Source organism: Barbus barbus, assembly GCF_936440315.1.
Source record: "Barbus barbus genome assembly, chromosome: 36".
Lineage (NCBI taxonomy): Eukaryota > Metazoa > Chordata > Actinopteri > Cypriniformes > Cyprinidae > Barbus > Barbus barbus.
Genome location: NC_136714.1, coordinates 20,818,601 through 20,842,288, shown reverse-complemented (window position 1 = coordinate 20,842,288; position 23,688 = coordinate 20,818,601). Strand labels below are relative to the sequence as shown.

The following is a 23,688-nucleotide window of genomic DNA, read 5'->3' as shown; positions in this document are numbered from 1 at the left end:
AATTATCAATAGCAATTCAGATTTTGTTTGACTGTTAGCATAAAGGGTGTCTGTCCTCTGGAAACAATAGGAGTAGTAGTTTCTATAAGCCCTTGCAAAGGTCAAAGGTCAAGTCATTGGGTAAAAGTAGGTCCAGTAGGTCCATCCTCTTCTACAAAGGCTGAATTAGTGGAAGAGTTGAAGGGTTGTGAGTTTGGAGTGGTCCATGGGGAGATTGGGGGCGGTAAAGTGCATGTTTTTATAGATATATAGACTGTCCCCACCTGGTCACGCTTTGCTGCGATCTGACGAGGGAAACCGATGAAAAACCATGCACATGTACACAAACATAGAAACACACATAATAAGCCGCGTCACAGACATAGAATAAGCAATAAATGCAGATTAAATGAGATCAGAACAGAAGAGAGCTGTCACTGAGTGGAAACACTGTGGAAGGATGAACAGCAAAAAAAGATTAAAAAGCATCAAAGCAACTCCAGCGCACAATAAATCATTACAATAAGCAAAGACATGATGCAGTGAGGGATTATTAATTACTGTTTGTTTGTAACATCTCTGCAAGATAAATGACTTTGAGCAGTAAATATAGAAATGTCGCAACATGGAATTGTGATAAAAATCACAAAAGTTAAAAGGTTACAGACTGGCAAATGTCACACACACAAACACACGCACTATAAGAAAGTACATGCATGAAGGTTCATGCAAGTCCTTGTGATAGATGCTGATTGTGTACAGCAAGTAAAATATATTTGATTCTTAAAAATGTAAAAATAAAAGGTGTACAAGTCATAAATATCTTTTCCTTAGTAGACAGTTGGTATTTATTTTATCTTACAGCAGTGAGTATCATTCTGTCCTTCTTACAATTACATTTAAAATATGCATTATGTTGGGCTTCCTTATGAATACAGATTAAATAATGAGCAATTGGCAAGTAGTTTATTTACTTGCTGAAGTATATTGAGCTTAAAAAATCATGCCCAATCATGGTCCACAGAAGTGCAGTCTCACAAATCTTGCGAATGCGTTGCACTGGTCTAGCGATTCCTTATCCACACAAACAAACACTCATAACTCAGGCAGATACACGGGAAGCAGGTAATAACAAGTGCATACCCCATGAAGCTCCTGAAAGCAACGCAAGCGAGAGGAAAGGACAGGGCAGATAAAGAAAGTGTGAGAGAGAGAGACAGAGAAAGAAAAGAAAGATGGATGGAGAAAGAAAAAACTAAATGAGAAACATTAAAGCCCACAAGACACAAGCTTGCTATCAACCACTGAAGAAGAGCACAGGAGAGAGAAGATTACAGCGCAGTTAAAGGGAGACAAACACAAGAGAATCAGAAAGAGCAAAACACAATGAGATACATGTATAATCAATATACAATAGTGCATACAGTATATAAAATTTGAAACAAAGAGTGAAAGGTGTCCATAGCTGAACAAATGCCTAGATATGCTGTAGTGCCACCGTCGGAAGCACAGATGCCAACTGGAGCTGATGGACAATTTCAACGCTACTGAATAATACAGCTGCAAACTCACACAGAACGGCTGGTATCAAAAGCTGAGCAGTTTTCCATCACCTCTTTTTCAGCTATTTTAAAGCACCCCAGGGTCCTTCTGTCAACTGTAGAGGTGGAGTGAGACAGCTGAGCATCTGCACATGACAACTAAGAGGTTTCAGCCACACTCAAACTAGACCTTGCACTCATTACACAAATCACACACGCGCTGTCAAACCGAGCGTGTGCATTAATGTTTGCCTCGCAGAGGAAATTGTATCCACCGGGCTTAATAAAATACATTACTGTTGTGGGTGGTTGCAAAGGCATTGCTATGGAGGAATTTACTTTGTGGCTCAAGCACCCAAGACTCTAAAATATTCTGGTCTCTCGATATGGCTCAAGTCCCTACTTTAAAGGAACAGTTCACCCAAAAATGAAACTTTACTGAAAATTTACTCACACTCACACCATCCAAAATGTAGAGTTTGTCTTCATCAGAACAGATTTGGGTAAATCACTTGTTCGCCAATGGATCCTCTGCGAATGGGTGCTGTCAGAATAACCGTCCAAACAGCTAAAACATCCCAAAAATTTGGCTTCTGGCCAAACTACCAGTCCATAATCCATAATAATGCTTCCTTCAGTGAAAAGTTCCATCCCCCTGTTGTCCTTTCACATCTAAATCCATGTGAAAGGATTTCAGACATATATATTTTTTTAACTGTTGTAAACTGTTTACATTTGTAAACGGACCTTAGTCTGTGCATATTTCTCTCCTGATTCAGACAAAATGACGTTTTCCATTGAAGAATGCAATATTATGGACAGATGACTCAAATTTTAGCTGGAAACAATGGTTTCAAGTAAAATAACGTCTTGATGGATGCATTATTCACTTCTCAAGGCATTAAATGATGTCATGTGGATTACTTGTGGATTATTATAATGTTTTTATCAGCTGTTTGGACTCTCATTCTGATGGCACCCATTCACTGCAGGGGATCCACTGGTGAGCAAGTGATGTAATGTTAAATTTCTCCAAATCTGTTATGATGAAGAAACAAGCCCATCTACATCTTGAGGTTAAGTAAAGTTTCAGCAAATTTTCGTTTTTAAATGAAAAATTCTGCGAGTCTATTTTATTTATATGTGAGTGGATTTTATTCCTGTTTTATCACCCATCAGTTGAAAATCATGAATTAATTCAACTAGAAGAGTAACAGCACATTTAGGAAATCATTACTAATTATCATGGGTGGATCAGGAACAATAAGAATTAAAAGCAAACTGCTAGGAAATGTGTCTTCTCTGCAACTGTCTGGCTCAGCTCCTGTGGGAAATACTAAACCCGAATCATTAGCACAGGTGTGCGCGTTATAAACAATCCTATTATGAGCTTAAAAAAAAGATGCATGTTAAACCGTTCAGTTCCGAAGACCAAACTACACACAGATGCCACACTTCCACTCATCACAGAGCTCCATCTCACACCAGATACTAAACAGCAGACAGTCACATCCTGTTTCCGTCATTTTCGACTGAACGCTCTCTTGCTGGATTTGAACTGACAGTCTGCCCTTCTGACCGCTCTGTCTGCACCACTCTGACAGAATTACAAAAAAAAGCCACTCACGAGCAGGCGAAGGCCACCAGAGCACCGGTGACTACGATGAAGTCCAGTATGTTCCACGGGTCCCTGAAGTAAGACCCAGGATGCAACAGCAGCCCAAGATCGATCATCTAGATGGGAGATGAAAAAAGTGGTAAACAAACATGCATTAATTCTATTAAGCAAGGATGCATTAAATTGATCAAAAGTAACATTCATGATGTTACAAAAGGTTATATTTCAAAACATGGTGTTCTTTTGAACTTTCTAATCAATAAAGAATCCTGGAAAATAAGTATCAGTATCAGCAAAAACATTAAGCAGCACAATGTTTTCAAGTTCAAGTTTAAATTCTGTTTTTTAAATATAATAAACTGATTAAAAATTAAAATCCAAATTATTTAATATTGCACAGTTCTAAAAATAGATGAAAGGTGATTTTATTTACCTTTATAACCATCTCAAACGTGAACACACCAGTGAAGACATAATCTAGGTATTTCAGCACCTGAGGCAACCACAAGAAATAAGCAGTTATTTTTTTGTATTTTTGCAGTCCCACAAACTGTCTGAGCAAAAGAAAGTGGATGATACCATAAATAATATCAAAATCTAAAGCATAAACCATAGTGTTTGGCCCCACTGCAGCTATGATTCAGCGAGTAATTCAATAATCTCCAAAACAGAATAGACATGACGTACATTGTATTTTTTGAGAGACAAAAATAGATGTTTCAAATAAATACTCAAGGTTTTTTTCTCCCTTTCATTCCTCCCACATGAGCAGCTGGGAAATATTGGGTGTAAGCAGTGATTCATTGGACAAGCCGATCAGGCACAGTGAATCAATTGGAAGGAAAGACAGTGGACTATGGGATTCTTGCAGACATGTTTACACGTAATTCTCTGTAATAATAATAATAATAATAATAATTCATTACATTTATATAGTGCTTTTCTAGGCACTCAAATCTCCAGTGTGCAGCATCCACCTGGATGATGCGACGGCAGCCATATTGCGCCAGAACGCCTACCACACACCAGTTTATTGGTGGAGAGGAGACAGAGTGATGAAGCCAATCAGTGTATGGGGATGATTAGGAGGCCATGATGGTCGGACGCCAATGGGCAAATTTGGCCAGGATACCATGGTCACACCTCTACTCTTTTCAAAAGACATCCTGGGATTTTTAATGACCACAGAGAGTCAGAACCTCGGTTTAACGTCTCATCCGAAAGACGGTGCTTGTTGACAGTATAGTGTCCCCGTCACTATACTGGGGGATTATGACCCACACAGACCACAGAGTGAGCACCCCCTGCTGGCCTCACTAACACCTCTTCCAGCAGCAACCTTGTTTTCTCAGGAGGTCTCCCATCCAGGTTCTGACCAGGCTCAACCCTGCTTAGCTTCAGTGGGCGACCAGTGTTTGGCTACAGGGAGAAATGTTTAATAAGCTACACTTATGGGCTAATGCAGTGGCACTGGGCACATAACGGGCTCACGGGCTGTCCCGAAATAAAAATATTGTACAAAAGCCAGTCAGTGGGACTAGTAACAACCCTCAGCATGACAGTTCAGACAAGGGCTGCCATACTGCCCTACAGGATTGTTCTCGAGTTATGTAAACACTACCGACGTCATAACCCCAGCATACAGAGACAATGAGATCAGCCTTTGCTGGATTTTATGGATAACATTGAATAAATGGACATTATTTAAAAAACAAAATATATGAAAAGACAAACATTTTATAACTTACATAAAAATAAAACTTATATATTGGCTTTTTCAGACTTGGAATTTACAGATTTTAAATTTTCCAGGTAAGTCTGGGTCTTACATCATTGCGCGGGGCATTGGCCTGCACAGGGTCTTCAGCTGCGAGGGCGATGCTGCTCATGGTGATGACTGAGAGAATACACATCTCAAAATACCGTAGGTTCACCACATAATGACACAGCCGTCTCACTCTGTGGAGACAACATCGAAACACAACACTTATTCACAATATTTAGCAGGTACCTTGAACAAAATGAGGCAAGTAATATACTGTATGTGATACACATATTTAAAATCTCTCCTCAAGAGTTTTCTGGAGCATAGTAGTTGGGTTTAACTCACGGGTTAGTTGGACCGAACACAAACATGGAGCTGTATGGCAGAATGTGTTTGGGTGCATTCTGATTTAGCTCATCAAGATCCTTCTTTTCCTCGTTCAGCAGTAGACTGTCACCATCAATGTTGTTCACTGTCAAACAGATGATCATTAGAGCAAAGATGAGGAGAGAATATCACAAGTGTCAAATAAACATTCTATGCTGCCTTCATTTAAGCGGTGCTGCTTTTTCAAAAATGATTATGTAGTTAGTAGATAATACTTAAAGGGATAATGCAACCAAAAATGAATATTCGGTCATCATGTATTTACCCTCATGTAAATCTCAAAACACTTTTTCCAATGTGGAACATACAAGGAGTAATTTAGCATGATGCCTAAGCTGCTGTTAAGCTGAACTTATTTTATTTGCTTATTTTTATTAGGGTTGCATGGAACACTTGTACAGTGACAGCTTGGACATATGAAAAAATGTATATATTCAAAATACACTATAGGCCAATTTTACTAAACAGGGCACATTAGCACGAGAGCGCAATTCCAATACAGCACAGATGGGCGTGGAAATTTCTGCAGGTGATTTACTAACAATGCACAAATTAAAGAACACAGACGCAACATCTCATTTACATATTTACCAACACAATATACCAAGTGCAGCGCAAATTAGCGTAGTTGCAAATAAAGAATAAAGAAATAAAAAAGCCACAATACATGGACCGGAACCGGAGGCCAAAAAATTAATGTTTGCTAGAAGTTTTGATAGACCTGGTATTGCGTGACTCCTAGTTGAGGGTTCCAAGTCATCTTTTATTTCCTGAAGCAAATTAAAAATAACATGCCTTGGCAAATGATATGATATGCATATGAAATGTGTTCTTCTGGCCTTCTGGCATTCAAAATAACACGTGTGGAAAAAAACCCTCTCCCTTCTACCACACGCTCTCTGTGGTGCCTCCTCCTACCAACACTAATTGCCACCATTTCAAGCGCAAAATAGTTTGCTTTTTTTGGGCGTTAAATAATGGCGCAAATGCCAGTAATTTGACAAGCGCAAAAGTTAGTAAAACACGCTGCGTGATACATTTGAATACTCTCCTCCTATAACTTTTGCGTCTGAAAGGGAAACTCCTACAAATGCATATTCAATGAGGTCAGGCACAAAAGTAACTGAGTCCATGCCTTTTTCAGCACTAATTCGTCAATGCGCGTCTTTAGTAAAACCTGACAGTACAATATTTTAACGCCAAAAGACGGTTTGCACTGGGGCAAACTGTTAGTAAAACTGGCCCTATATATGATTCATTATTTTAAAAAATCACTAGTCGAATTATTCAATTGATTTGTTATTTTTGGCACAATGTGCTCAAATTATTCAAGCAGGAGATGAAAGAATACTTACTGGGAATGACTGTAGTCTCTCCTGGTGGGGCAGTTATAGTGACAGGGATGTTGATTCCAGTTGGGCCCACTCTGGTGCTGTTTTTTAGATTATCTTTGTCCTCTGGCTTCTCCTCAGTTGGAGACTGGAGAGGGCTGGTTGGTTGGCTGTCTGTTCCTGTTGGTCTGCCCCTGTAATATCAAAAATCTATTAATCAGAATGAAAAAATATATATACAAAATACATACACAATATATCTCAAAGTGCTGCCTAATGCTTTGTGAAGTACATGCAGATCAAAGCAACAATGAAATTATAATAATAAATGCCATGACTGATCATGCACTCAATGTCAGTATATTCGGAATGTTCGTCGCTTCAAATTGTCTCACATATAATTATGAATGACAGTGCATTACAAAACAACACATCAAAGTAATGTCACTTATATTAAAGAAAAACAGACTTTGGGTGGATTATCCCTTTAAGTGTCTAAATAGTATGTGGAGCCACCATGCAGTCTGAGAACGTACCTGTGTTTTCCACCATTCTCCCTGCATTCTTCTCCATCCAGTGTGGACTGGGCTTTAACACGTGGACGGTGTCTCCTCCTCTCTCCATTCCCCCCTTCGTCCTCTCTGTGACCTCGTGTCCTACCCTCGCCTCTGCCTCCATTACTGATCGTGCCATTGCCATTCCCGTTGACCTCTCTGGATCGGCGAGATTGGTGGTGTCTGTGTTCTCTTTCCTCCATCCCTATGCCCTCCTCAAGAGAACCAGTTGTGTGGTGGTTCCTGTGTCCTCCATCCTGATTGTTGCTGTGCTCCAAGCCTCCCTGGTGCTCTCTGTTCCGGCTGTGGTGTCTATGGTGCCGCCCTTCTCCTGCATCTCCGTTCTCCCCTTGACATCGATGGTGCTTCCTTGGGTGGCTGGAGGACGGTTGACAGTCTGGAGTGTCTCCATCTCTGTCAGTCCTAGAATTGTCCACAGTACCTTCTTGGTGCTCCACTACCAGCGGCCGATCGTGGTGGGCCTTCATGTCAGGCCGCAGTTGGAGCGCCGAAGACACGCGCAGACGCTCTTCAGGCTCTAGTTCGCTGTAAAGGGCCTCGCTGCTGTTGCGAATGTTGTGTCTGCGCAGCTGGGTGGTGCGCTGCTCCCATATGGACATCTTCTGCAGTGACCTCTGCTGCTCTTTACTGAGGGACGGAAGAACATTCACCTGAATTACACACATCAATATGTATTTACTCTGATAACACCCACATCCATGAGCCCACCACTGCTGAACACTCAAAATCACTTTGAACATGGTTAAAGGGGTAGTACACCCAAAGAAATAAAAAAATTATGTCATGATTTACTCTCTAAAACTAACTTACTTTCTTCCTTCTGTTTTGATGTTTTGAAGAATTTTGGTTACCAGACAAATTCCTCAAAATATTACTTCCTATTGACATCCACTCTATTTTCTGTCCATACAATGAAAGGCAAGAGCAACTGACACTGTTTGGTGATCAACATTCTTTAAAATGTCTTTTTTGTGTTTCAAAGATAAAATAAAATCATACAGGTTTGGAATGACTTGAGGGTGAATAAATGATAACAGAATTTTCATTTTGGGGTGGACTATCCCAATCTTCATGATATCATTAGAGTTTGACATTAGATGAGAAGATTATTCGAAGTAAAAGAGTAAATATAAGAAAATAATTACAAGTTTTTCATGTAGAGAGGCCAGCCAATCAAAACAAAGGTAATTTACAGGTCTTAAACTAAACTAACACTTGCTGCCTTGGCAGTTTTAAAATTATAAGGTATATAGAAATATTTAAATAAAAACCAATATAAATTAATTAAAAATAAATAAAAATTTCTAAAACTTAAATATAAAAATGTAAAAAAAAGAATACTGAAAAATATAAAAATAAACATTACTTCAAATTTTTAAATACACAATATTATAGTAATAGTAAATGATTAAAACAGTATAACGTTTGTTTTTTTTTTAATCGAAGTAAGATTTTTCACATCTTAAAGGAACAAGTCATTAATTCTTAAAGGTTCAGCAGACCAACAATTAGCTACTCTGGTCTTCAAACGGACAAAATAATAAACAAAAATGAATAAACTTTGTGAGTTAGCCTACTATAAAAGGAATATTCACCCAAAACGAAAGTGCTGTCACAAAGTTATTCACTTTTGTGTTGCTCTAAACCCGTATGACTTTATTTATTCTGTGGAATACATAAGGAGAAATTCTTACTGGTCACTTTTTCTGTGTTATTATAATAAGTAAGGACTGAAGTTTCATTGGATGCAAAAACATCATAAAAGCTATCCATATGACTAATGTACTATAGTTTAAGCATTCAAACAGGTCTGAAACACTACGAGTGAGAAAATTACTAAATTTGTACTTTTGGGTGAGCTACACTCTTAACAACATTGGGCTCTCAAGCATTCGAGTGGAACAGTGGTTGGCACAGATGTTTTTCTATATGCAGTTTCAGTATAATCTGTATGTCATGCTCTATGACTCATGCATTTCACTTACGTCCAACAGCAAATGCTGTTCCATTGTTAAGAGGGGACAGAGAGCATCATGGGACTACAGGGACTCAGAAGCCCTAATGATGCACTAATAGCATGTACTAATGATAAAAACCACTAAATTTGAACAAAAATAACAAAAGCATCCTGAGACATGTCACTATACCTCACAAAGCGACGACATGGAGTGTAGACATAACTCCTTAGAGACACATTCAGGGTCGCACAGCACAAAAACGACAGACATGTTAAAGACAAACAAGGATATTATATGAAATGAGGTCAAGAAAGAAGGAAAGAACAACTAGAGAGAAAGGAAAACGTAACACAGACAAACAACATGAAGACGCAGATTTTAATATACTTTCTATGCACCAAATGATTATGCTGTTTCTTATTAGGCACTGATTAGTGCCATTCTCTCCCTTGCATGCGTAAACACACACACACACACACACACACACACAAAGACCAAACCCACACACTACAAAGGCCGTTGATCCAAATAGTCAGTGAAGCTTGCGGACAGCACACCCAGACTGCTCTGTTTAGCTTGGCCTTCATTCATATTGGAAAAGTTATCCGCTATCAAAAGGAGAAAATCAAAGTGCCAGAGGCTCTCAGAGTCTTCAAATATAGAAAAGTCTAAGGACAAAGGGAGACGACTCAAATGACCTACAAATAATGTAAAATAATTAATCTAGTCTGTGTGCCTACTTATTATGTACTAATTAAGCATAATGTCTCTAAATTACTATCCTGACATGGTGTAATATATATAAAGGTTTACATAAGAAGAAATTTACATAATAAATTTATAAGACACTATAGCTTATCTCTATCTATCTATCTATCTATCTATCTATCTATCTATCTATCTATCTATCTATCTATCTATCTATCTATCTATCTATCTAGTAAACTATCTATCTATCTATCTATCTATCTATCTCTCTATCTCTCTATCTCTCTATCTATCTATCTATCTATCTATCTATCTATCTATCTATCTATCTATCTATCTATCTATCTATCTATCATCCATCCATCCATCCACCCGAACTATAGCAACAACCTAGCAACCACCCAGAATACCATAGCATGGGTCGCGGAAGCGGGGGTGGGGGGCCGCCTGGGCCCGGGTTACTTTTGAGGTCTGGTACAAATATGACATGGGCTACAAAAAAAAAAAAAGCAAAAAAAACCATAGGCTATAGGCTCATATGTATGCAAGTTTAATAACTAACAGATCGTGATCCCGATTAAAACACTGATCCCGTGATCCCGATTAAATCATTCTGATTCTGATTCTGATAAAACACACGCAATCTTATTCCTAAATGACGGTGATTCCGCTATGTCTAGTAAACTTTTGAAAACACAATCACATCGGAATATTTAAACCTGCTTTCGCGCAGCCGCTGATGCAGACAGAGCAGCGCTCATCATGTAGCCTAAGCTTTCATGTTTGAAACATTCTACACAAAGAGTCTACTTACAGACTAAATGTCTGTGTTGCAAACATTAAATATTAACAAAAGTATTGTGAGAAAAGTTTTTAATCTGGATATAGACTGATGTTGCAGCAGCCGCGATCAAAACGAGTAATTAACCTTTGGAACTAATGATATGCTTCAAATATAGATTGTATATGTTACATTATGCCAGTAGGTGGCAAACAGTGACTGTTAAATGTATTTGATGTTTGAATCATTCAAGAGATTCGTTCAAAAACTCTGGATGAATGATGTTTAAGAACTATGTATGTATTATATAGTTCTGCAACCAACACCCACCTCAGGGTCCCCCCTTCTTTTGGTTCGTTCCGCGATCCATGTACCATAGCATCTGTTATAAAAACAATCGAGCAACCATCCTGAACATCTAAGCAACTGTCTAGCAACATGCTAGCAAATATTAACTATAGAAACCCTAAATCTAAGTTTTTTATTTCAAAACACAATTTTTTCAGACAACAATCGACAAACTTTCCATTTCCAGTTCTAACTTCAGGAGTTGTGTTGTCTTTTAAGAGCACTAAATATAAGGAAATCAACCACTAACCATACTAACACCAGCCATGTAGACATGCATGGCTGCAATTTAATAAAAGGGTGCTGGGATGGACAATGTTGATTAATCAGATTCTGCATGAAAGCATTTATTTACTACAAAAATTCATGCTATAATCACCCCCAAAATCAATGAGATGAGCTATGATTAAAACACAGAAAGGGAAAATCAACGAGAGGATTACAGTTTTAATGAGATTGGAATAGGTATAGATGTAGGAATAGAAGTTGAGAGGAGCGGAGAGGAGAGGAGAGGAGTATTGTAAGTGAGAGCAGAACTCACGGTGAGTGAACGCTGCAGACTGAAGACCTGCGAGAGATTGCATCTCGATTTTGCTTTACAAAACTGCACATGCGAAACAAAAAACAAAACAAAAGAATGAGACACAAATGCAAATGAAAGAAGTGCCGAGGGAGCAGATGGCAGTCAGGGTGATGCCACTGTCTGTCCACCTGTCTCCTTTGTGTTTCAAATACAAGACACAAACATTGGTAACACTTCAGTAAAGGACACTTTAAACACTCTACAGACTGTGGCCATGGAGAATGTTTGAAGACTAAGAAAATGCATAAAACAGACATGAAATTATTTTAAAAACAGATCTCTGAATATTTGGCCCTTCACTTCAGTGTCACCAAAATATAAAGCTAACAATACGTGTGTTAAAAAAACCACTCATAAACAAGTTGCATTACAGAAGTGTTTGCAGTTTCGTAAATAATACTCTGTGATTTGATGTGATACAATTAAATGTGAATTATAATTGGTTTTGTTAAGAAATACTGAAGTGACAATTGTAAAATGCTAACATCATGTAATCTGTGAACAGACAAGAAGAAATTGTTACACGCATAAAAACAAATAACAAATGTAAATTAAAGTAGAACAACCAGAAAAAAGACAGTCTGTTGCATTCAAACTGAAGACAGAAGCATTCAGATTGTTGTTTTCTTAAAACCTATTATTGCACATTACATCATTCATTGTTTCTTCACGTAAAGGCACTTTTGTATAGAAAAGGTTGATTTGTAATTTTAAAACATTTATTCATTTATTTGTCTTGTAAATTTTTGATAAGGAATATATTAAATTATATAATAATCATTATGTATTTGTAAAATAATTATAAAATTATATATTAATTGTATGTTTTTAAGACTAGATATTTTTTAAAATTATAATAATTTCTTAATTTTCTTACTGAAAATACTATGAAAATATTACTTGTGAATTTAGGGTACATAAAATGGATACATAAAGGATACAACAAATTTCCTGTGATGCATGTATGTAGATTGCTGGATGTGGTTCATAGGCATATTACTATAAATAAATTAATGAGCGTGTGAATGGGCCAAAAGTGCAAATACCTGAAAGAAAAAAAAACCTAATTCCACCCTATTGTCTTAAACTATAAAGTACTTTAGGTTTATTTACCTTGCAGAAGCTTTCAGGAAAAATTAGCATATGTAAAACACATATGATACCTTTATAACTATCTCTGCAGATGACGTTTTAAACTATATTAACATTGTTTTGATGCAACATATCACCCTAAAGCAACACACTCATGAAGAACAGACTACACAGAGCAGGTTTAAGGGGAGGCCATGGTCAAACTGACATTAGTCTCAGCCTCAGACGTCACGCCCATGGACTGTTGGCTGAACATATGGCACACAAAGGTGGAACTACTTCAGGAGTTTCGAAGTTGTCGTCGGATTGGTTGAATTATACAGGATTTCCGGAAGACGTGTGTGTCGTGTTCTTTAACGTTCCGCATGGAAACAAAGATGCTTGATGCCAAACCCCCTCACGAAAGAAGAAAGCCATCGTGTTTAAAACTGTGATGACAAAGCTTATCAGGATCAACTAATCGCTGGATTTTCAAAAGTATGTGAAATATTTAAATTTCGCATAGAATCTTTAAAATACGCTATAGTGTTGTTGTGGCGACATTTCCACGCCCCGACGCGTGATGCTGAACAAAACGACCTGTGATTGGTTGTTTGACATGTCGGTCAAACGGCCTCAAGGGCGGGCCTTGGCCAATGAAAGCTACCATAGATTCCAGACAATCAGCCATCAGTCTGAAGGGTTTGGCTACGCGAGACTACACTGACATTGACTGGACAACAAAACAATCAAGCAATCACAAAACACTTAATAGAGAAGTAACAAATATCAGAGGAAAAGTTCCATATAGGGGAAAAAAGAAGACACTTACGCTGCTATTGAGATGTTGGCAGCAGACATTGGGCTGACCTCCTTCACCTCCATAGCCTTCTGAAGAGCCATGCTTTTCTTCGCTGCCTCCTCTTGTTCCTCTTCATCCTGAAAGCATGGGCATTGCAGAAATGAAAGATCAGGACAAAAGAAACCTACATCCTGTTGTTTTGTGTCAATATAGTACAATAACAAAAAACAAAGCAAAATTATTATAAATCAGGTGACAGGGACTGTTATTAAGGTCAGATTACCTTTGTTAGCTCCTGTGCATTGGCAAGGTTATCCACAGCGATGGCCAAGAATACATTGAGAAGTGTGTCTAGTTATTATCAGGTTAGAGAATAGTTCGTATGTCATATTGCATTTCATTCAACAAACATTTGATTTGCATTAAAACAGACTACATTTTTTACATTTGATCAATAATTCCAAGAAATTAAACTGAATTGTTTTATCTACTTTTTTCATTAAAAGGTATAAAACTTTTATCTATCTATCTATCTATCTATCTATCTATCTATCTATCTATCTATCTATCTATCTATCTATCTATCTATCTATCTATCTATCTATCTATCTATCTATCTATCTATCTATCAAGAATATTCACTTTATGATTTTCCATATGTTGTAACTTTTTCATGCAGATGTATTGTAAATCTTCTTGCACTGACACCCCAAACTTTTAAACAGATGTAGGACAGGATACAGTTTCCAAACAGTGTAAGAACAATGAAGTAGACTGAGGAGAACATTCCACCCCGGACGCCACCCTGGGACTCTATCCCATGATACATCACGGCATTCCAATCCTCTCCTGTCAAAATCTGCAAGAGGCATAAACAGGTCAAGCACACCAAACATTTACAGTTTAATACATGAAAAAAACACATTAAACATTCATAAGGCCAAATTAAAATAAAGTATACCTGGAAGACTGTCATTATGGCTGCAGGGAAGCTGTCAAAGTTTGTAGTGGGAGTTTCATCTTCAAAATTAAACCTGGTTGGGAAGAGAGAGAGAGCTTCAGCGCACTTGGTGCAAAAAGACTTCAGAGGTACACTGAAGATTTTGATGTCAGTTCTGGTTTGATGTAATTGCAGGGCTGTCAAAACAAAGATACAGAGTTACTAAGATCAAAATTCAGTTTTATCATGATTTGTACCCTTGAGCACGGCACATATCATCGGTAATTTGTGGGCTTGAATATGAGTGTAACATTCATACTCAAATGAGATATGGCTTGTTTTTTGGTTTATTTCCATTTCTTTTCACCTTTTGGATGAAAACTTGAAACACAGAGACCCTTATCTCTATCTAGTAGGGCTTTGGTACCCATCTTTCATCTCATCCACCTAAAAACACAACTCCATTGAAATCAAATGAAATTCAGCCACACGCCACCATTTCTTTTTTACTGACAAACTTGAACCAGACTCAGATTCATGACCTCTTGCACGTGAGGCAAGAAATATTTGTCCTTGCCTCAGATGAAATGAACTGGAGGATCAGTTTTCTTCTTTTTTGATCCATCCCTCTTCCTCTTTCAAGCATTTTATTTTTAGATTTCAGAGTCCTGCCATCTTTAACTCTCTCCAAATTGCCTTTCAGAGCCAGGGCTTCAAGCGAAACACAAGAACACAACGGTGACTCATCCATTCATAGAGGAGATTCAGAGCATGCTTGCTTTCACAACAGTGAATTATGGAGGAAAGGATGTATCATTCAGTCCTAGCTTGTCGTGGGATGTGTGGATTAGCTTTACATCGTAAACAAAGAGGTTTCCAATAGAAGTTACAGTAGATGCACCATTGCACAAATCAAAATGCTGTTCACTCATACAGTATAAGAAGCTTAGAATATGCTTGATAACACAGCAACTGTTACAACTATAAATATAAAAATTGACAAAGATTAAAAGACTGATTTTGTTTTTGCAGGGGAAGCATCTAATGGTTGTGTGCAAATATATTTCATACCTGCACATTCCAACACTTACCTCAGAAAACAAACCTGAACAAGCTTGTGTCTCAGGGCCCTTGGGGCCCTCAAAACTAAAGACAAAAACCAGGATGAAAACGTTGACAGAAGCTCATTTGACAGGATGTTTTGCTGGAGGGAAAGATCTCAAATATTTAATCTCAGTCTGATTTGCATAGGCAACTGAATACTAAATGATTTTTTCTGCAGCCCACCAAGTCGGTTATATCAACCGCAGACATTTCTCTGAAACACAAGAAATAAATCAACCACTTCACTCAGAGCATTTGAGATACGGTCAGGAAACTCAATGAGCAAAGACTAAATTAGAAAGGCTCTTCAAACCACTCGAATGTTTATGCTCATACTCTGCAATCCCCTCCAAAACTCCAGCGCTTTCACTGGTAATCTGCATGACAGCAATTTAAAAAACTCCAGGGGCATTTGACAAGACCTTAAAATCACAGTCAACAAACACAGCCAGGTGAGTTAATACCATCAGACCCTGTAGGCTTTAAACCCTGATTACATTACAGCCAATGAGAGATGTGCATGTACACTGATGTCACAACATGTACAAGACAACCACCTATCAGAAAACATCAGCACGAATGAAGACCATAAATGCTGTGCATCAAATTAAAAATAGTTCTACTAGTGCATGTGAGTTTTATTTGGAAGGGCAGAATGACTCATGGGTATGATTTCCCATCTGACTCTTGAATATGCATTTCGTCCTTTAGACACACAGCCTTGCTGTGATGACTAACGGGCATTCACAAAGAACACATTCTGGTGTTAAAAACAGCTGGATGGAGTGCAATGGAATTGTACAAATCTTACGTTTATAAGTCAGCGAAACACCCATATTCAAGGGGTTAAGGTTTGGCTGCTTAGTAAAAATAAATAAAATAAAATAAAATTATTTAAAGGAAAATTATTCAACAGATTATAACATTTTATAACTGACTGCCAGCTACATTGTATTGGTTATGTGTAGCCCATTGTCACTAAAGAGGGAGAGAAAGAGGAAGGGTGATGACTGCAGCTTTCATTCATCACTCTTGTTGTCAACGGGGTGCCCTTCGTTAAAGCAAGCAGACACACTGCATAATCAGCTCAGTAATTCTCTGAGCGTAGAGATCTAAATCCCTGTTGGCATGCCGTATCACTCTCTCTGCTCACAGGAGTTGGCATGAGGGCAGAAGGATTACAGAAAAGAAGAGAGCAGATGATGGATGGATGTACTGAAATTCTGACACAAAATGCATTTGCAAGGTTTAACTGATGTGAGATGAAGTGAAGTGACATACTGCCAAGTATAGTGAACCATACTCGGAATTCGTGCTCTGCATTTAACCCATCCAACCGTGCACACACACAGCAGTGAACACACACACACCGTGAACATACACCCGGAGCAGTGGGCAGCCATTTATGCTGGAGCAGTTGGGGGTTCGGTGCCTTGCTCAAGGGCACCTCAGTCGTGGTATTGAGGGTGGAGAGAGCGCTGGACATTCACTCCCCTCACCTACAATCCCTGCCGGTCCGAGACTCGAACCCGCAAACTTTGGATTACGAGTCCGACTCTCTAACCATTAGGCCACGACTTCCCCTATCATGGCAACAGAAGTAGACTAAATAACCACATTTTTTAAAATAATAACAATAGCAATAATACTTTTAGTGTATAGTCTATTTAGTGACTATATGAAAAGAGTAGTATGTCTGAATTCATAGCATCCATAAAACGGGAGGCAAAAAAGTACTCTGATGACTCACTACTTCCTGCAAGATTTTGAAAACCGCATTCAATAGACACTTTACTATGGCCACGAGACAGGATTTGTGAATGGCAGGGAAGTGACACAGTTGATGCTGATAGGTCACATGACAATGACAAATGACGAATGTATGACATCTAGATTACTTTCATACTACACACATTCATACAATAAAAAGTACTTTTTTAATGGTTGAGAAGTAATTACTTATTCCAGTGTCTATGAAGGCTGAGGAAAATTCTAATTTCTCCAGAGCCTCTCTACTCAAATCAAACTCAAACTTAAGACTATTGTGTCACCAAAACTGCAACTGACAGTAGGACACGTTTTATAACCCTATTACGAGGGTTATGAGACTGCACAATTAAGCACATGTTGAGACCAGTTTTGTTCATGGATAAGGCAGCAGTACCACAGCAGATGGCTGATCTCAGTCCAACAGAAGACACATCAAACATACTCTCAGGCTTTAGATCAGCTCCAGAAAATTGATCTGAAGCAAATGCCACAGGGGTGTTACTGAAACTTCCATCAGAGCATCATGTAGGCCTGCTGTGGTCATAAGGCTTGAGGATGCAAGCAAATTTACAATTCCAGCATCTTTACAGAATCTGCTCCATGCAGCCTGGCACAGTCACTTTTAAGTGATTGTAGTTATGTGAACCATGAGCATTTTAAAAGGTTATGCATATTAATTATTTAAAAAGTGCATGGCCAAAGTTGTCTATATCTTTTAATTTGCACATTGTTTGGTGGAGAATATTGGGCATGTAAAATAACTTTCTTTCTTTATTCCAGAGGGGAAATGGGACAGAAATTGCTAGAACAATGAAGGAACATTTCAGAAATCACTCACTGGCCCCCAAAGAGTTGCATGCCTAGCAGGGCAAACACCACGATGAAGAGGAAGAGGAGGAAGAGTAAGCTAATGATGGACTTCATGGAGTTCAAAAGTGAAACCACAAGATTCCGCAAAGAGTTCCAATACCTACAGAGAGAGAGAGAGAGAGAGAGAGAGAGAGAAATAACATATAGAATTAACTTTTAATTAAAAAATATATATTTTTAAACATATATAAACTTATGCATATAAACTTGGATATATGTAGATATGTGTCGTTATATTTAAAAAATAAAATTAATATATCAATATGAAATATAAAATCCATAATACTGAAATAGTACTGATTAGTTGATGGACAACATTAAAGGATTTATTATCAGTGTTATAAAACACTAGTTTCAGGGAGCACTTGATGAAAAAATTTAGGTCATGGGGTTTGGTTCCCTTCCAGGAACTCGAGCTGCGTCGAAGCGCTAGGGGAACGCCCACAGCGTGACCGCGCTCTGAACCAGAGTGTAACGTGTCCAATGGAAGGGCGAGACGTCATAGGCGGGTGACGTCACTGACCGGAAAGCATATAAGCACATGCGGTGGAGCCGGCGTTTGCTTTTCGTCATTCAGCAACCGCTTCTCTGTCTGTGTGTATTGTCTTTGCATGTTGTGAGTCTTATTTAGTGTTGTTTGTCCTGCACAATCACTTGAATAGGCTCCAGCAATATGTGCAAGCACTGGGGCGATAGCAGATCGCATTCGGGCTGTGTGTTCCTCCCTGCACACATTATATCACTGCTTGGGATACACGCAGTCTGTGTGTGGTCTGCTTGAGAGCAGAGCGCGCAGATTCAGCTCTCGAGGGAGCTGACTGCTCGTTTGTGAGCTTTTTCTTTTCTTACGCCTGCTCTCTGAAGGCTCTCTTTGAAAAAGAGAGGAGTGAGTTTCACTAGCCTTGAATGAAGACGGGCGAGCCCGTGTCTTCTTCCTCCTAGACCTGTCTTCCTCCGAGGAGGTGGACGCGTCAATGAAACAGTGTTTGCACAAGCATATTATGAATGAGAACGGCGCGCAGTCAGCTCAAAAAAAAGGAGAAAGGGGGCTGATTGTGTTTCTCTCCGCTGTACATCTCGCATTCCCGCCGCTGCTGAGGCACGGCGGCGAGTGTGAGTGCGGGGATCGCAGCGCGCGTTGCCGAGGAATTAACGCTGTCTGTGGTCGACCCTATCTGACATGAAGGAGAAGATAGGGTTTTCCTCATGGACGCCCTGCTTGCGCCTTCTGGCCTGTTCGGCGACGCCGTCAATTACGTCGTCAACCGGTACCAGGAGGCTAGTAGACAAGCGGCGGCGTTTCAGCGGTTTCTCCCTCACCTTTCTCTAGCTCAGGGGGCTGCTGGGCGGGAGCAGCCCTCGCCGCGTGCCAGCCCCTCTTTAGAGAGGTGCAAAACAGAGCCTGGCTACTCGCACCCCACCGAGGTGGGGACGTGGCGGCTAACGCTCTGGGTCGGGGACCTCTAAGGCTAAGCCGGATCTGCGGACCGTTCTTAAGTCTAAGGGGGTTCTCGGCCAAGAAGCCTACGGGCATGGGAGATCAGTCTGCCAACCCTGCCAGAGTTCCAGGGCGCAGCTGGCTCCAGCGAGCGATGTTCTCAGTTTCTTCCGCCCCGAAGTGTAGCGGAGCTGAGAAGCTCGCCACCCCTGCGGGGGTCTCTAGAGCTTCTGGTTCGGCCGTCTCCTGCCGGTCCTCCGCTTCAGGGCACCGAGCCAGCAGCTCTAGGCACGCCAGAGGCCAGTCTCGAGAGACTGGTTCCCTTAGGAGACCATCGGGCAGCGTGGGAACTACTGCCGATGTGTCTCTTTGGGTCCTGCCTTGTAGGGTCTGGTTCTTCAGCTTGGTCTTCCTAGGAATGACGCGGGTCTGAGGACCGTCGTTCATTAGGAGGCTGAGGCTGAGGCAGTCCTGGTGCTGTGCCCAGGACTTACGAGGGCAGACCCCTCTGGGGTAGATCGGGTGTCCGTCTCCCCCAGCGCTCTCGGGAGAACAGTCTGCCAACCTTGCCAGAGTTCCAGGGCGCAGCTGGCTCCAGCGAGCGGTGTTCTCAGTTTCTTCCGCCCCGAAGTGTAGCGGAGCTGAGAAGCTCGCCACCCCTGCGGGGGTCCCTAGAGCTCCTGGTTCGGCCGTCTCCTGCCGGTCCTCCGCTTCAGGGCACCGTGCCAGCAGCTCTGGGTACATCAGAGGCCAGTCTCGAGAGACTGGTTCCCTTAGTAGACCATTTAGGCAGCGTGGAAACTACTGTCAAATGGATCTCAATGGGTCCTGCGTACTGTAGAGAAAGGCCTTTTGTATTCAGTTTGGCGCTCCACCACCGCCTTTCAACGGGGTGATTCCCACGTGCGTGGGCCCCCAGCAGGCTCTGATCACGGAACAGGAAGTAGACACTCTCTTGGGGAAGGAGGCCATCGAGGTGGTCCCTCCTCACGGAAGAGAGTCCGGGTTCTACAGCCGGTACTTCATTGTTCCAAGGAAGGATGGTAGATCTGCGTCAGTTGAACCGCTCAGTCAGGTGATTGAAGTTCAGTGTGCTTACACTCATCAGTCGTGTCTCAGACCAAGTCCGAGGACTGGTTTGTCACGATGGATCTAAGGACGCATATTTCACGTCTCCATCCTTCCCTCTCACGGGAAGTCCCTCAGGTTTGCTTTTAGGGGCAAAGCTTACCGATATCGGGTTCTTCCCGTTGGCCCTGCACTCGTACCCCGCATTTTTACATCAACGATTGGTTGATTCTAGCTCGATCAGAGCAGGTGGTGACTCGGCATCGAGATGTCGTTCTCGCGCACATGAAGGGGTTGAGACTGAACGCCAAGAAAGTGTGATTTCTCCAGTATAGAGAACCATTTATCTAGGCGTGGTGGGGGATTCGACCACGATGCATGCACGTATGTCTCCCGCTTGGAGCGAGTCGATCCTCACCTCAGTCAAGAGAGTGAAAGAGGGCCAGTCACTCACTGTCAGGCAGTTCCGGAAACTGCAGGGGCTCACGGCAGCTGCGTCCAACGTGATTACTTTTGGCCTCCTGTACATGAGACCCCTACAGTGGTGGCTCAAGACCAAGGGGTTCTCCCCGAGGGGAAACCCGCTTCGCATGATCAAGGTCACGCGGCGATGCCTACGTGCCTTAGACATGTGGAGCCAAGCTTGGTTCTTGTCTCAGGGCCCGGTGCTGGGAGCCTCTTGTCGCCGCGTAATGCTAGCGACGGACGCATCCCTCACTGGTTGGGGAGCGGTCATGAGTGACCACCCTGCCCGCGGTCTGTGGAGTGGTCGCCATCTAACGTGGCATATCAATTGTTTGGAAATGTTGGCCGTGTTTCGTGCACTCAAGCACTTTCTCCCGGACCTAAGAGATCACCATGTGTTGGTGCGCACCGACAGCACAGCGGTGGTCTCTTACATCAACCACCAGGGAGGTCTGCTTTCGCGCCCCTTGTACAAGCTGGCGCACCAGATCCTTGTGTGGTCCCAGGGCAAACTTCGCTCGCTCAGAGCCATCGATATACCTGGGTATCTCAATGTGGGAGCAGACATCCTGTCGAGGCAGGGGCTGAGGCCCGGGGAATGGATGCTTCACCCCGAGGTGGTGAAGCAGATATGGAGGTTTTTGGCTGTGCGACTCGAGAGTCAGCGCTATGCCCCTCTAGTTCCTCCAGCTCCTTTGGACTGGATGCTTGGTACAGACCTGGCCGAGGCTTCGTCTGTACGGTTTTTCCCCGATCGCTCTGCTCCCGGGAGTTCTGGATGGCAACAGGGATCTGGTGAACAGGTTGGAGACGGGTTCGCCCTATCTCCTCCTGCATTCCCCAGATCTAGCGCTCTCGCTCGTGGAAGCCCGCGTGTGCGGTTCTTCCCCCTCTGAGTGAGTGCTCGCTGTTGCAGCGCACGTTGCCGAGGCGACGTGCGCATTACGTGTGGAAGTTCTGGCCTCTGAGGGGGCGCAGCTCATAGCTTCCGGTCTCTCAACCGAGGTTGCTGAGACCATCTTCCAATCCAGAGCTCCCTCTACGAGGAAACTGTATGCCCTGAAGTGAAAATATTTCACTTCTTGGTGCGGAGACCGCCACCTTGACCCAGTTAACTGCCCGTTTGGTACAGTGCTGGAGGTCCTGCAGGCCCGTTTCTCCGCAGGGGTAACTCACTCCACCCTGAAGGTTTACGTGGCGGCTTTATCGGCCTACCACGCCCTTCTCGGTGGCCTTACAGTGGGTCGACACCCCCTGGTTACATGTTTCCTCCACGGTGCGCTGAGGCTGAGGCCTCCTGTACGACGTGTCCCTACGGGGACCTGGCTGTGGTCTCTTAAGAGAGTGGGGATTTGTAGGCCCTTCATGGCCCCTTCTTATCTCGCCTTTGCCCCTAGTCTGGCCAAAGCGTTTTTCTACCCTCGAGCGGGTTATTTCCTAGATCCCCTCTTCTATACCACGGCCTGTCGTGCTGCAGGCCCTCAGTCCTCCTCCCTTTCGGGAGCCTGACCAGCGAAAGCATAACTGTGTGTGTCCAGTGCGAGCACTGGACGCATACGTCCACAGAGCTGCCCTGTGGAGAAGGACGGACCAATTGCTGGTTTGCTTCGGTCCTCCTAAGCGGGGTCTGCCTGCTTCCAAGCAGACCCTTAGCAGGTGGATTGTGGATACTATTTCCTTGGCCTATGAATCTCCAGGCATCCCTTCGCCTCTGGGGCTTAAGGCCCATTCAACTAGGAGTATGGCGGCCTCCAAGGCCTTTCTGGCAGGGGTTTCGATGCAGGATATCTGTGGTTGGTCCACGCCCCTCACCTTTGTTCGGTTCTATCACCTTGATCTTACGGCCACTCCCGGCTCTCCTCTTTCTCGCCCTCGCTGTGCTCCCAGTGATACACACAGGGCAGGTATTTTGGAAGTCTGGAGGTGTGGGCATCTCGTTCCCCTAGCGCTTCGACGCAGCTCGAGTTCCTGGAAGGGAACGTCTCGGTTACGTATGTAACCCCGGTTCCCTGAAGGGAACGAGACGCTGCGTCTCGAAGCCATACTTCCTGTATCCCTGCGGGCGGTTGCTTTATTCCTGGAAGCAAACGCCGGCTCCACCGCACGTGCTTATATGCTTTCCGGTCAGTGACGTCACCCGCCTATGACATCTCGCCCTTCCATTGGACACGTTACACTCTGGTTCAGAGCGCGGTCACGCTGTGGGCGTTCCCCTAGCGCTTCGACGCAGCGTCTCGTTCCCCTCAGGGAACCGGGGTTACATACGTAACCGAGACGTTCTAACATATCAGCAATTCCTGATCTTAAGTATCAGTCCAATATCAGTTGCAATGTATGGATATGTGATTGTTTTGGCTCAACCGTACTTTGAAAGCATTCATAAATTAGAAAGCAGGTGTATATTCATCTACTTACTTGGTTACTTTAAAGATACGGAGCAGGCGCAGGGCTCTCAGAACACTGATCCCAAAAGACGCGCCAGGCTGTATCGCTGCCCACACCACCTCAAATATACTTCCCAAAATTACCTGAGAAATCAAGAATATCTCAGTTATACAAGTGTATTTTGTGTAGCCTCTCATTTAA

The 23,688-nt window shown here is 42.0% G+C and overlaps 1 protein-coding gene across 1 annotated transcript in view; it reads right to left on the bottom strand.

Annotated features, from left to right (window-relative positions):
- LOC306855888 (putative voltage-dependent N-type calcium channel subunit alpha-1B) overlaps nt 1–23,688 on the bottom strand; it is a gene marked incomplete at both ends in the record, with an annotated part of 154,338 nt that overhangs the window by 31,809 nt on the left and 98,841 nt on the right. The window contains 13 exons of the mRNA XM_079394825.1: nt 3,148–3,254; nt 3,572–3,631; nt 4,968–5,097; nt 5,249–5,375; nt 6,646–6,815; nt 7,158–7,823; nt 11,533–11,595; nt 13,478–13,584; nt 13,731–13,798; nt 14,189–14,306; nt 14,409–14,481; nt 18,100–18,231; nt 23,518–23,630. Coding sequence (XP_079250951.1) covers nt 3,148–3,254; nt 3,572–3,631; nt 4,968–5,097; nt 5,249–5,375; nt 6,646–6,815; nt 7,158–7,823; nt 11,533–11,595; nt 13,478–13,584; nt 13,731–13,798; nt 14,189–14,306; nt 14,409–14,481; nt 18,100–18,231; nt 23,518–23,630 — 1,934 coding nt within the window. The remainder of the gene's footprint in view (nt 1–3,147; nt 3,255–3,571; nt 3,632–4,967; nt 5,098–5,248; nt 5,376–6,645; nt 6,816–7,157; nt 7,824–11,532; nt 11,596–13,477; nt 13,585–13,730; nt 13,799–14,188; nt 14,307–14,408; nt 14,482–18,099; nt 18,232–23,517; nt 23,631–23,688) is intronic.